General features: G+C 40.0%; 1 protein-coding gene across 1 annotated transcript in view; it reads left to right on the forward strand.

Annotated features, from left to right (window-relative positions):
• RMI2 (RecQ mediated genome instability 2) overlaps positions 1-13,168 on the forward strand; it is a 77,077-nt gene extending 63,909 nt beyond the window's left edge. Inside the window, exon 2 of the mRNA XM_040356947.1 lies at positions 12,606-13,168. Coding sequence (XP_040212881.1) covers positions 12,606-12,760 — 155 coding nt within the window. The 3' untranslated portion in view covers positions 12,761-13,168. The remainder of the gene's footprint in view (positions 1-12,605) is intronic.
• The last annotated feature ends 1,071 nt before the right edge of the window (positions 13,169-14,239 follow it).

The raw sequence follows: 14,239 nt of genomic DNA on the forward strand, positions 1-14,239 counted from the left end.
CACAGGAGTGCAAAGCAAATTGCACTCCTGTGACCGATAGAAGAAACCCAACCAAATGAGCTTAGGCTGGACTTTTCCTTTTAATAATAGTGACGGTATCTTTTTTCTTTTTCTAAACACTGAATCCTTTTTATGGTGTTGCTTAATGGTTTGTGTTTCACAGCATTGCATCAGTGTGCTAACATAGTACCTTGATCTGTGGGTTTTCTCTAACCGCTGCCATACTTGTCATAATTGTAATGATTATGGCTTACAGCTCATGAAAACCCCAAATCCACAATCTCAGAAATATTTTGAAAAGGTGCAATATTCTAGGCTCAGTGTCCCGCTCATTAGACAGCTAAATAATCCATAACACCTGCAAAGGGTTCCTGAGCCTTTAAATGGTCTCTGTCTGGTTCAGTAGGAATCGCAATCATGGGAAAGACTGCTGGCCTGACAGTTGTGCGGAAAACCATCATTGACACCCTCCATAAGCGGGGAAAGCCGCAAAAGGAGTTGGATGTTCCCAAAGTGCTGTATCAAAGCACATTAATAGAAAGTTATGTGGAAGGGAAATGGTGCACAAGCCGCAGGGATGACCGCTGCCTGGAGAGGATTGTCGGGAAAAGGCCATTCAAAAGTGTTGGTGACTTTCACAGGGAGTGGACTGAGGCTAGCTAAAGTCAGTGCATCAAGAGCCACCACACACAGACGGATCCTGGACATGGGCTTCAAATGTTGTATTCCTCTTGTCAAGCCACTCCTGAACTCCTGAAGCATCTTACCTGGGCTAAAGAAAAACAGACCTGGTCTGTTGCTCAAGTGGTCCAAAGTCCTCTTTTCTGATGAGAGCAAATTTTGCATCTCATTTGGAAACCAAGGACCCAGAGTATAGAGGAAAAATGGAGAGGCACACACCGCAAGATGCTTGAAGTCCAGTGTGAAGTTTCCACAGTCTGTTGATTTGGTGTTTCTCCACTGTGCTTCATTAAAGGAACACTAAAGGTTCGTTTTTTATTAGATCAATTGATTGCTGTAAGGTAGAGCATTTAAATATCACTTACCTCGTTTTTCCTTTTGACCTCCAAAAGACAGTAATCCAGGTTTGAAAATGCCATTTCCTGTCACTCCTCTTCTTGCTTTCCACCAGCACCTGAGCCGTTTTGCATGGTGGAAAGCAGAATGTGCTCACCCCCTCCCTATGACTACAGCCCTGCGTGAAGATGCTCTCTTATCCCTCTCAGGCATGGAGGCTAAGCCTAATGGGAACTGTAGTTCCCATTAGGCCGCGATGTAGCAAGAATGAATGCGCACCGCAAACCAGGAAGTCAGTGAGAATAACGATTCAGGAGTGACAGAAGTGAATAAAACAGCTCTATTTCAACAGGTATCAAACTAGTTATAATGCAAAACATTACTTTTTACTTTATCAGCTACTGGCAGACTTTAATTTAAGAGGAAAATATTTTTGTCTTTACAACCCTTTTAAGTCCAGGGTCAACGCAGCCATCTACCAGGAGATTTTGGAGCACTTCATGCTTCTTTCTGCAGACCAGCTCTATAGGGATGCTGACTTTATTTTCCAGCAGGACTTGGCACCTGCCCACACGGCAAAAAGCACCAAAACCTGGTTCAATGACTGTGGGATTACTTTGCTTGGCCAGCAAACTCGCCTGACCTGAACCCCATAGAGAATCTATGGGGCATTGCCAAGAGAAAGATGAGACATGAGACCGAACAATGCAGAAGAGCTGAAGGCAGCTATTGACATTCAATAACACCTAACACCTCAGAAGTGCCCACAGGCCGATAGCTTCCATGCCACGCTGCATTGAGGCAGTAATTGCTGCAAAAGGGTCCCAAACCATGCCACGTCACATTGAGGCAGTAATTGCTGCAAAAGGGGCCCAAACCAAGTACTGAGTACATATGCATGCTTATACTTTTCAGAGGCCTGATATTGTTCTATGTAGAATACTTGTTTTATTGATTGCATGTAATATTCAAATTTTAGGAGATATTGGATTTGTGGTTTTCATGAGCTGTAAGCCATAATCATCACAATTATAACAAGTCACGGCTTGAACTATCTCATATATTAGTTTCACCTTTTAAGTTGCATTAGTGAAATAAATGAAAAAGGGTGGTACTACTGCGCTACCAAATAAACTAATATAAAGGAAAAATAATCAACAAAAATAATTAAATAATAAAAGCTGCGTATCAAAAAGGTGAACAAAACCAATTAATGAATATGTAAAAAGTGAAGATAGCGCTAATATCAACTAGTGCTGATTTAGTACAATATAGTGAGTGATAATCATATTCAATTCAGTGAATAGTGTAAACATAAATTAGAAAACAACAACACTTATGAATGAATAATGATGAAAAAGCAGTGAGTTCATAATGGGTTAACCGACTAATCCCATATGCAGCACTCAGGCCACTCAGCTGATGTCTCCTTCAGACTGCTTTTCATTAGACAAACGACCCTATGCAGCAATTCAGTCAGAAACACTCCGATCGGAATATGAAAAAGAAAAAAGAGAGAGGACAAGCCTCATAGCACAATACTGTGATGACTAGAGGGATGTACAAGATAATACATCGACGGTGTACCAACTCACACATCCGCCGATACACACAGGCTCAGAGTTAGGAAAAAAGCTGCCGCTCAGTGCGATGGTCTCCTCACAAGGATGTATTCCCGTCACATAGGCTCCTCCCCCACGCGTTACGCCACTCGTCACGTGGCTTAGTCATGGGTCTCCATGTGACTGTGAGAACAGCTGAGCTTTTAACAGAGCCGCTGCGTGTCAATTTCACAGGAAGTGAAACCAAGAAGGGAGCTGACATCAACATCATTGCTGGCAAACAACTCAGGCACTGTGCAAAACACAACTTTAACATGCCCATTTCATATACAATCATATACAGAACCATAGTTTAATATAAAAAGATTAAAAGGTATATGATACGGTTGCCCATATTAGCTGTATGCCTAATTTGATTAGATCATATGGGCGAACATATACATCTAAAAACATGTTTAAAAACCATATTTTTACAAACATTTCATTTTAAAACCGAGAAAGAACCTATTAACAATATAGCCATTACTTTTTAATTTACATCGCCCTCTTCATGTAGCTCAAAGTACTGCATTAACATATAATGTATTGTTCAGATACATCTTGAAGGGGCAATGGCTATATGGTAACAATGGACCAATGTGGAATATAAAATATATATATATATACACACCGCTGAAAACTAAAATATGTAAATATAGCAAATATAATAATGATAAAACCATTCATATGATTGTATATATACAAAATCTACATGCTCATATATGGGCATAGAAAATATGTATTAAATATATAACCCATTCAAGATGTGATAGAAAAAAAACCATAAATAAAGAAAGGGGACTGGATCCATCATTTCATCTTTAGAATTTGATTTAAAAATTAAAAATCTGAAATAAAACAATTCAAATCAAATTCTACATTAAGCCCGTTGGGCACTAAGGAACCCATTTCAAATATCCACCTGGATTCACTTTTACTAAGTTCACGAACTTTGTGGCTACCTCTCCAATGAGGATTATACTTCTCAATAGCCCAGAATTTTCAATGAGAAAGGTCTGGAAGTTTTGCAGTTTCTAATAAAAAGAAAACAACGTAAAATCACGCATATCACCAAATTAATAGCAGATTGCAAAACTTCCTTAGAAGGATACAAAGATACTCCTTCATTTACCACTCTAACCAATCAACTTAATAAAGTCTTGGAACAGAAGGATGCTGAAATCAAACAACGCAAAAAGAGGAAATATATGAGGGACACGAATGATTACCGATCCCATCAGATATTCAAGTGGCAACTTAATCTCAAAGATGGGAAAATGGGGTCTGTCTCTTCCTCACCAGATAGAGAGGTTCGGGTTATATCTCCTCCAAGGGAATACAGATATAGAACACCTGAACGACCGAGACATGGGGGTGATGAATATGCAAGATCTCAACGAGAATATGCTAATGATCCACCCAGACCTTTTAGGGAGGAACCAAATGGCCCTAGAACACCAAAACCCTGGTGGAGGAATAATAAAAATAACCAAAAACCTCGTACTAAATCCCCTAAAAAACCCGGCTGGAAAAATAAATCTAATCAGAAACCATCAAACCCACCACAAAATCAATCCAGTAATCAGGGGAATTACACATATGGATACCATCAGGACTATAATTACCATAATCAGGATCGAAGGGATCCAAGAGACCATCATCCACCGCAGCATTATCAATACCAAGGAGGACAATATCAAGCCTATCCATCGGGCGGTCCTCCCCATCGGGACTATTATCAACAAGATTCCAGAAGAAGTCCGATACCGACGCATAACTATTATGAGCCATTGGCAAATTATAGAGAGGAACAGGATAGTCGCTCTTTTTTAGATCAACGCAGGAACGAGAGGACACCCCCTCGGTACGAGCAAGGAGCCCACTCCAGAAGCCCAAACGAAAGAGGGGATGCAGAGGGGGACACAAGGCCAAAACGAAGGAAGGTTCAATAGGTCAAGGAATATATAACATCAGTGGGGTTGAACTAACGCAAACAGAGATCATGACTCTTGATAAAGGTCTCAAGTTCGCCCCCAAAAGAAACCTCAGTAAATTTGATGCCTACGTAGATATTAAAAAATTCACTAGGAGGTTGAATATTAAAAAATATATGTTAAACCAACCCCAAAAAATTGCAACTGATGGAAGAAATATGTTGGGAAGAGTGACACACAGTCAATTAAGAAATAAATCTCTATTCAATCCCCAAGTAAAGAATAACCAGCATATAGAGGTTTTTAATAAAATGGTCCTTAGAGATTTGGATAAATTGAAAATTAAAAAAATGCCGGATCCGAAAGCAATTCATAAGGGGATAAAAGAACTTGAAGAGAACAAACAAATTATTATCAGGCCGGCAGACAAAGGGGGAGCCATAGTAGTACTATCAAGGAAATACTATTATGAAGAACTGGAGAATCAGCTCAGTGACGTGAATACATACATCAAGCTCAGGGGAAACCCTACAAGGGAATATAAGGAAGAACTCTGGGAACTTATTTATCGAGGAAGAGAAAGAGGTATTCTAAATAAAAAAGAAGAAAAATACCTCATTCCAGAAATTTGTAGGGTCCCGATCATATACACGATACCAAAGATCCACAAGGATCCCACCAGACCACCGGGTAGACCCATTATAAATGGGATACAGTCTATAAATTCCCGACTGGGAGAGTATGTGGACAAGTTCATCCAGCCTTTAGTTCCTCAAACAAGGGCTTATTTAAGAGACACGAAGCACCTTATTCAAATTCTTGATAATATAGTGATAAATGAAGAAGAGAAGTATTTGTTAGCCACAGCTGACGTGGCATCACTCTACACTATAATTAATCATGAAGAAGCAATTGGGGCAACCAAATGGGCACTAAATAAGTATGGTACTTTAATTTCGAAACAGAAACGGTTTGTTTTGAGATGCTTGGCCTATGGCCTCCAGCACAATTATTTCTGGTATAAGTCAGACTATTACCGACAATTAAATGGAATAGGGATGGGCGCCAAGTACGCACCAAGTGTCGCAAATGTATATATGTCCGAATGGGAAGAGACGGCTATCTATGCAAATATGCCGCATCACCTAGTTTTGTACAGAAGGTACATTGATGATTGTATCATCATCTGGAAAGGCGATGAGTCCACCCTTACACAATTCCTGGATAAATTGAACGTGAACCAGAAGAATATCAAACTCACGTATGAAATTAGCGACAAATCGATCAAATTTCTGGATTTGGAAATTAATGTGGAACTTCAAAAAATAACTACTAAAACATACTTCAAACCGGTAGAAAGAAACAGCTATATACCTACAGACAGCTGTCATTATGACCCTTGGTTGATTAATATCCCCAAAGGGCAAATGATAAGAATCCGGAGAAATTGCTCTGATGTGAATGTCTTTGTAGAACAAGCCAACATGCTGGGTAAGCGATTTGTGAATAAGGGGTATGATGAAGACTTTATACAAACCCAAATCACAAAAGTATATGATACACCGAGGGAATCCTTGATACAAGATAAGATCAAAAATAAAGGGGTAGGAATGGAGCTACCCATTATCTTAAATTATAGTGTCCAGCACAAAAAGTTGGAAAAGATATTTAGAACGCACTGGCCGATACTACAAGCCGATAGGCAACTACAAGGGATCCTGCCGAGCATCCCGAAGATAGTATATAGGAGAGCTCCTACTTTAAGGGACCTAATAGCAAAAAATGTTCCGGACCCCCCAACAAAACAAAACCAATTAACCTTTTATCAGGCAAAAGGATTTTTTCCATGCAAGCATTGCTACGCTTGCAAGAATACGAACCTCAATGGCCAAAAGTGTTCCAAGTTTGTGTCGAATGTAACTCAAAAAGAATACGAGATCAAGGATCTCATTACATGTCGCACAGAGGGTGTGGTCTATGTATTGCAGTGTTCTTGTTTACTGCAGTATATAGGACGCACTAAAAGACCAATGTGGAAACGCATAAGAGAACACGTTCAAAACATTCAAAAGGGGTATCCTGACCACAATGTTTCACGTCATTTTGCATTGTGTCACAATCAAAACCCTAAGGATTTAAAATTCTGGGCTATTGAGAAGTATAATCCTCATTGGAGAGGTAGCCACAAAGTTCGTGAACTTAGTAAAAGTGAATCCAGGTGGATATTTGAAATGGGTTCCTTAGTGCCCAACGGGCTTAATGTAGAATTTTGATTTGAATTGTTTTATTTCAGATTTTTAATTTTTAAATCAAATTCTAAAGATGAAATGATGGATCCAGTCCCCTTTCTTTATTTATGGTTTTTTTTTCTATCACATCTTGAATGGGTTATATATTTAATACATATTTTCTATGCCCATATATGAGCATGTAGATTTTGTATATATACAATCATATGAATGGTTTTATCATTATTATATTTGCTATATTTACATATTTTAGTTTTCAGCGGTGTGTGTATATATATATATATATTTTATATTCCACATTGGTCCATTGTTACCATATAGCTATTGCCCCTTCAAGATGTATCTGAACAATACATTATATGTTAATGCAGTACTTTGAGCTACATGAAGAGGGCGATGTAAATTAAAAAGTAATGGCTATATTGTTAATAGGTTCTTTCTCGGTTTTAAAATGAAATGTTTGTAAAAATATGGTTTTTAAACATGTTTTTAGATGTATATGTTCGCCCATATGATCTAATCAAATTAGGCATACAGCTAATATGGGCAACCGTATCATATACCTTTTTAATCTTTTTATATTAAACTATGGTTCTGTATATGATTGTATATGAAATGGGCATGTTAAAGTTGTGTTTTGCACAGTGCCTGAGTTGTTTGCCAGCAATGATGTTGATGTCAGCTCCCTTCTTGGTTTCACTTCCTGTGAAATTGACACGCAGCGGCTCTGTTAAAAGCTCAGCTGTTCTCACAGTCACATGGAGACCCATGACTAAGCCACGTGACGAGTGGCGTAACGCGTGGGGGAGGAGCCTATGTGACGGGAATACATCCTTGTGAGGAGACCATCGCACTGAGCGGCAGCTTTTTTCCTAACTCTGAGCCTGTGTGTATCGGCGGATGTGTGAGTTGGTACACCGTCGATGTATTATCTTGTACATCCCTCTAGTCATCACAGTATTGTGCTATGAGGCTTGTCCTCTCTCTTTTTTCTTTTTCATATTCCGATCGGAGTGTTTCTGACTGAATTGCTGCATAGGGTCGTTTGTCTAATGAAAAGCAGTCTGAAGGAGACATCAGCTGAGTGGCCTGAGTGCTGCATATGGGATTAGTCGGTTAACCCATTATGAACTCACTGCTTTTTCATCATTATTCATTCATAAGTGTTGTTGTTTTCTAATTTATGTTTACACTATTCACTGAATTGAATATGATTATCACTCACTATATTGTACTAAATCAGCACTAGTTGATATTAGCGCTATCTTCACTTTTTACAGTGAAATAAATGAACTTTTGCACGATATTCTAATTTTTCGATTATCACTTGTATAAGGGAACCCACTGACAGCTGATGAGTCATCTGTTAAGAATGCAGAGGCCATGTCTACGTTGAAGGCTCTTAAGATGCTCTCATGCCCAAGTACATCCTTTCTTCATAAGGTGGTATCCGTCTTCCACCTCATTGGAGACACTGAGGTCAATTCAAGAGTTAAATAATGGCTAATAAGATGCCAAATTAGATAAAATAATGCATGCGGTAACAATTGTGCAAGTGTTCGATTTATTTTTTGAGTAGCACCTGTGTGTGTCTGTATTTTGTACAGGACGCCAGGGTTGGGTCCTGGACGGATGCTATGTTGCACCAATATTTGGAGTGTGGTCCCTTTAAGGCAATGGTATAGTGTTCAGGAGGTCACCCAGAGGGGGTGAGAAATTCCGGGCAATAAAAGTTAATCCAGAGAGAACGGGCCTACAGTCCTCTCTGTCCTTGTTAGAGTGTTGTTTGGGGCCCGGAATTTCGGAGGCTCTAAAGTGACTTTCAGGCGGGAAAGAGCTGCTGACCACTGGCAGTCAAGCACACAGGGGGTTAAGAAGTTCCAGAAGAACAGCTTAAAATACAGGAAGTGCTGATAGAGGGTGTGTGGAGGAGTATGGGAGTGCATACTGTCTGTATCTCTGAGAAGCTGATAAAGGGTCAGCAAGAACTGGGAGTTCTGGGGGTGAAGATCTGCCTAAAAAAAACGTATGTGCCTTTGCTTTGATTTATTGCTGTGCTGAAGACAAGCAAACTTTTTTGTTTATGCTGGAGACAAGCGGACTTTTACTTTATATTTTTCCTGTGTGCTGAGTAAAGCATTTTTTTGGGTTTGGTTACAAATAAAACCCTTTTTGGTTCAACATTAACGATTTACGCACTTAAATCCACACATGGCGTTTGGGGCGGAGCCTCTCGGGCTCTTCCAGGGGTATTTATTGAGGGTGTGGCACAGCATGGATTTCACTTTTTGCTTTCTCTCACTGAGGTCAGACACACCAATGCAGGTCTCCTATTGGAACCCATTCCCTCCAGAATTTCTTCACTTAGGTACACATATGTCATTCACCTGTAGCTTGTTTTTTTACTACAGTCTCACCATACATTCGCACCCTATTTTATTCTTACTCTTGTCTCTCCTGCTTTTTCACCTGATGTTTCCTCCATCATACTAGCCAGTTTCTGGAATTTTTTCACTACTTTCCCCTTCAGATTCTATGTTGGCTACCCTTGGCTCAGGTCTTTCATCCATATATAGATATACATGCGTTTTTTGTACGCTTACCTACCTTACTATTTCAAATATCTATGTACACATTACATGTTTGCATATGACTTACTTGGAGCATTTACCTGGAGCCTGTTCCTTTATTACCATCTTCACCACACACCTGCACTCTATTTCACCTTCACTCTCCCGCTCTTTCTGCTTTCTTACCTGATTTTATTTATATTTTTTTCTATTTCATCACACCAGCTAGTTCTTGGCATCTCTCACCTTATTCCCCTTCAGTCTCTATGCTTTCACCACTCTTTGCTCAGGTCCTTCATCTACATGTAGATATACATGCGTTTTTATACGCCTACCTACCTCATTACTAACTATCCAACATACATATTTGTTTAGAGCCAATACTCCTTTTGGACCTATTGAGACTGTTGGGGATAGACAAATTCCATCCATGCTGTGCCTTCCTTCTGTTTGGTCCCGGTTGGGACTTTGTTTGGCCCCACCTCCTCGGCTCCCTGGCAGGACACTCACTGCCGCCGCACTGGGAGCCTCACATGCGCTGGTCTTTGGCTATGTCCATTGGTGAGTATGGGGTTTTCCATATCAAGGGCCCCCCTTACCCTGTGACCTTCATATCATACTACATACTTTATCTTTTCATTCTAGGTATACCACGAGCATCTACCCCTGAAGAGCGAGCTAAGCCTCGCGAAACTCGTCGGGTATACACATGATGCTTGTGCGTTTTCTAATATGGACAGTTACTTACAATATTATTTTACCCATTTTTTGTATTCTGTATGAATTGGCTCATGTTCATGACATTAATGTATGTACTGCTTTTTACCTGAATTAAATATATACTGGAATTACTCCTGTTATTTTATTGGCTCCATAGTGCTCACCTCACTCAAAGTCCCAAGGGCAATTTTTTTTTTTTTACGCTAAATGCTGGGATGGAGGTGTGTCTCTGGTGACACCAGACCTTTATCTATTTTTCCTAATTCCGCAGAGGTAAACAACCCCCAAAGTTCACTATATATATATATATATATATATATCTATATATCGTATTTATTCAAGTATAACATGCAAAATTTTATACCCCAAAAAAAAAAAAAAAAGTTTGGGTGCGCGTTATACACGAGGGGTGGGGTGGCAGTGGCGTTCCACTTTAAACCTAGCCTCTTGTATCACCTTGCCCCCCCCCCCCGCAGCTACCACAACGTTAATCAGCTTTCGTTTGAATAGCTGTTGTCCCTGCCGCGCGTAGACACTCCCCCTTGGACGGATCTGTCCAATCGCGAGCAAGGGGGAGTGTCTATGCGTGGCAGGGAAAACAGCTGTTCAAACGCTGTCTGTAATGTTCCCGCGCCGCGGTGATTAACAGTAGGTGGCTGGACATACGGGGGACATGGCTGGACATACGGGGGACATGGCTGGACATACGGGGGACATGGCTGGATATACAGGGGACAATACATTGTCAATAAATGATTTTTGGCAATTACAATGATTTTATACCGATTTTTAATAGAAAATTAGGGGTGCGTGTTATACTCGAATAAATACGATATATATATATATATATATATAATTCCCTCTCAAAAGTGAGTACACCACTCACATTTTTGTAAATGTGCGAACACTGAAGAAATTACACTTTGCTACCAGTGTTAATTCCGTCAATGAAAAGTTTTTTTTTGTCCGTAGCATATTTACAGTGACAAAACGAAAAGTATAGCACATTTTTGTCCACTGATGAAAACTATAACAAATCTAATCCGCTTTCGTCAAGGAACGAAAACGGGGCGAAAATGGCAAGCAGGGTCATTTACCAACGGGGGTGAGGATTCCAGTGGGCTGCCCCCAGGTGCCACACTTCGGGGGCTGTCAGGCTGGCCGCCCCAACTCTCCTTGCCCTTGGACAGCACTGCCAGCATAGTCTAAAGTTAGGAAAAAATCACTGCCAGCCCCTTCTACACTGCTCCTCCTGTTTCACACTCGTTAAAAAAAAAAAGCTTCTAAATACCTCAATAGCTCCATTCTTGTCAGCCGCTCCTGCTTCTCTGAGTGTTGCTTTAGATTGGAGGAGGAGAGCGGTCACATGACCATCCATGAAACGTCAGAGGAGAGCAGTTGTGACTGGGTCAATGAAAGAACAGAGCTAATGAGGTAGAGACTTTGATTTACAATGAGAGTGACAGAAGGAGTGGTGTATGAGAAAGGGATGGCAGTGATTTATTCCTAATTTTAGAGTATGCTTGTAGTGCTGTCCCAGGAGACTGGGAGTCTCCTGGGAGTGCAGGGGAGCTGCGTAGTGTGCAGAGGATGGGGGGCTGTGCAGAGTTTTTTTCTTTTTTTTCTTGAAACTTCCCTCATAAAATTAGTTTGTGTGTGGTATATGCTGATAAATACGGTAACTTCCAGTTTTAACTGAATCTGAGATTGTTTTGGCAAGAGTGGTATTAAGGTTTGAACAATCTATTAACCTTCTATTAGGATGTGATGTGCCATCTAGATAAAAGAAAGGCCCCATAGACGTGGTGTATCTGGATTTTGCAAAAGCATTTGTCACAGTTTAAGCATAAACGTTTCCTGTACAAAATAAGGTCCTTTGGCATTGACCATAGGGTGGATTAAATGGATTGAAAACTGGCTACAAGGGCGAGTTCAAGGTGATACTTGGGGAGCACTCTGGTCACGGGTGAGTTTTGGGGTCCCCCAGGGTTCTGTGCTGGAACCAATCCTATATAATTTGTTCATAAACGACCTGGAGGATGGGGTAAACCGTGCAATCTCTGTATTTGCGGACGATGCAAAGCTAAGCAGGGCAATAACTTCTGCGCAGAATGTGGAAACCTTGCAAGAAGATCTGAACAAATTAATGGGGTGGGCAACTACATGGCAGACTAGGTTTAATGTAGAAAAATGTAAAATACTGCATTTGGATGGCACAAATATGAATGCAATCTATACACTGGGGGAGAACCTCTGGGGGAATCTAGGATGGAAAAGGACCTGGGGGTTCTATTAGATGATAGGCTCCCGCTTTACAAGACTCTGGTCTGGCCGCACCTAGAGGATGCTGTCCAGTTCTGGGCACCAGTCCTCAGGAAGGATGTCCTGGAAATGGAGCATTATGTAAGTGCTGTGTAAATTGGTGGCGCTATATAAGTACATAAAGTAATAAAATAATAAATTCTTGCTGGATGAAAACTTGCTGTGATTGACCTGAAATGTTTTTCCATGTAGGAAAATATGTAATGACGATGGGCATTGTTTTATCTTGTAATCCTGAGCCTGTATTGCGTGCAGTGAAGATCACGGATCTCTCGGACAATCCTGTGCACCAGGATATGTGGAAGTTTGAAGTGGACGATCTACACAAGAATATTAGATGTACCTAGCAGCTGGAAAATAAAAAAAAACTGAGTCTCCACCCAACTGGACTGTGGATATTTAAAAATTATAGCGATTTGCAAAGGGTCTGTAATATAGTATCAGGTGTTTTTTTTCCCATATTAAATATTTGTATGATGGAAACCAGAACATTTTGTAATTTTTGTCCTGTTTTTGTGCTTCGTTATCTATTAAATAGTCGAATTGCCAGTGCGTAATTATATACTGTATAACCAATTTGATCTTCTGAATAAAACTGTATCTGCCATCCCCCCAAATTGCACAATAAAAGTTTACCAGGTAATTGGTCAGTCAATCAAGATGATATTTATTTTTAAGATGTGAAATGTAACCTGGATAGAATTTTATTATGGCGGTAACAGGTTGAATGCCCGAATAAACCAAATTTCTCTTCAGTTATTGAGGGACTCTACAAACAAATGGGTTATACTGCTAGCTACAGGAGGACTGGAATTGATCGCCACTAGGGGTATTGTTTTAATAGTGTCCTTAGGAACATGAATGCCTTGACTGCAACTGGTACAATTTTGGGGTCCAGGAGCAGACTCTTCTTGGGCACCAGGGTCATGTTTTACAGCGGCGAGTGCAATCTTTGAGCATGATTTACCATGTAATGTTGCCAATGTCAATGGTGGGATATAGATGAAAGTTCAAATCTCTGCCTCACATAGGATTCCTTATGCAAAGGGAGTTGGAGCATCTAGGATTGGTTTAAGTACCAGATAATTAAAGGATCCACATTTATTACAAGAGAACTTGGAGATACTGTTGCAGGATTGATGGTACCAAATGGTAGAAATCTCTTAACGGCATGCATTAACACCCTGTAGAAATCCTCAATGGTGTGATTACAAAGTCTAAAATGAAAAATGGCAGTGCTTCTAAAGCCAGCCATACATAAATCGAAATCCGAATGTTTCATCAGGGACCTGATGAATTTCAATTCGTGTATGAGCACTCTTTACAACCATCCTGTTGGATTTTTGCTTCTTGATCCTTGGCTACAGCAAAGATCATTGATGTCTCCCCCCTGTCGGACGATAACGAAATGGGGAGAATTTCCCCATCCACATAGAATTTTTGGATGGGGGAATTTAAGTTCTTTGTCTTTCTGGTTGAGCGAAACAAACTGTATCATCTATGGGCTAAGTAGCTGTTATCGAGTAATGCAGGGTATACACAGTGTCAGAACCATTGACATATCTCGGCATAGAGCCTACATATACCGTCAGAATGTTTATACTGAACTATAAAATATTATTGTATTTATGCAAATATGTAAATCTGTGCTTTGGGAGATATACAATTTTCCTACAATACAAGATATCAAAATTATTTTATCCGTGCTATTTTGAGGACAAGCAACACAACTGTATATTCAAAATATATATATTTATTAACTAAAGATATAGTGCAACATTTTAAATCGGGTACAATTCGTGATCAAATAAATAATTGATATGCTT

The sequence above is a fragment of the Rana temporaria genome, chromosome 6, assembly GCF_905171775.1.
Source record: "Rana temporaria chromosome 6, aRanTem1.1, whole genome shotgun sequence".
Lineage (NCBI taxonomy): Eukaryota > Metazoa > Chordata > Amphibia > Anura > Ranidae > Rana > Rana temporaria.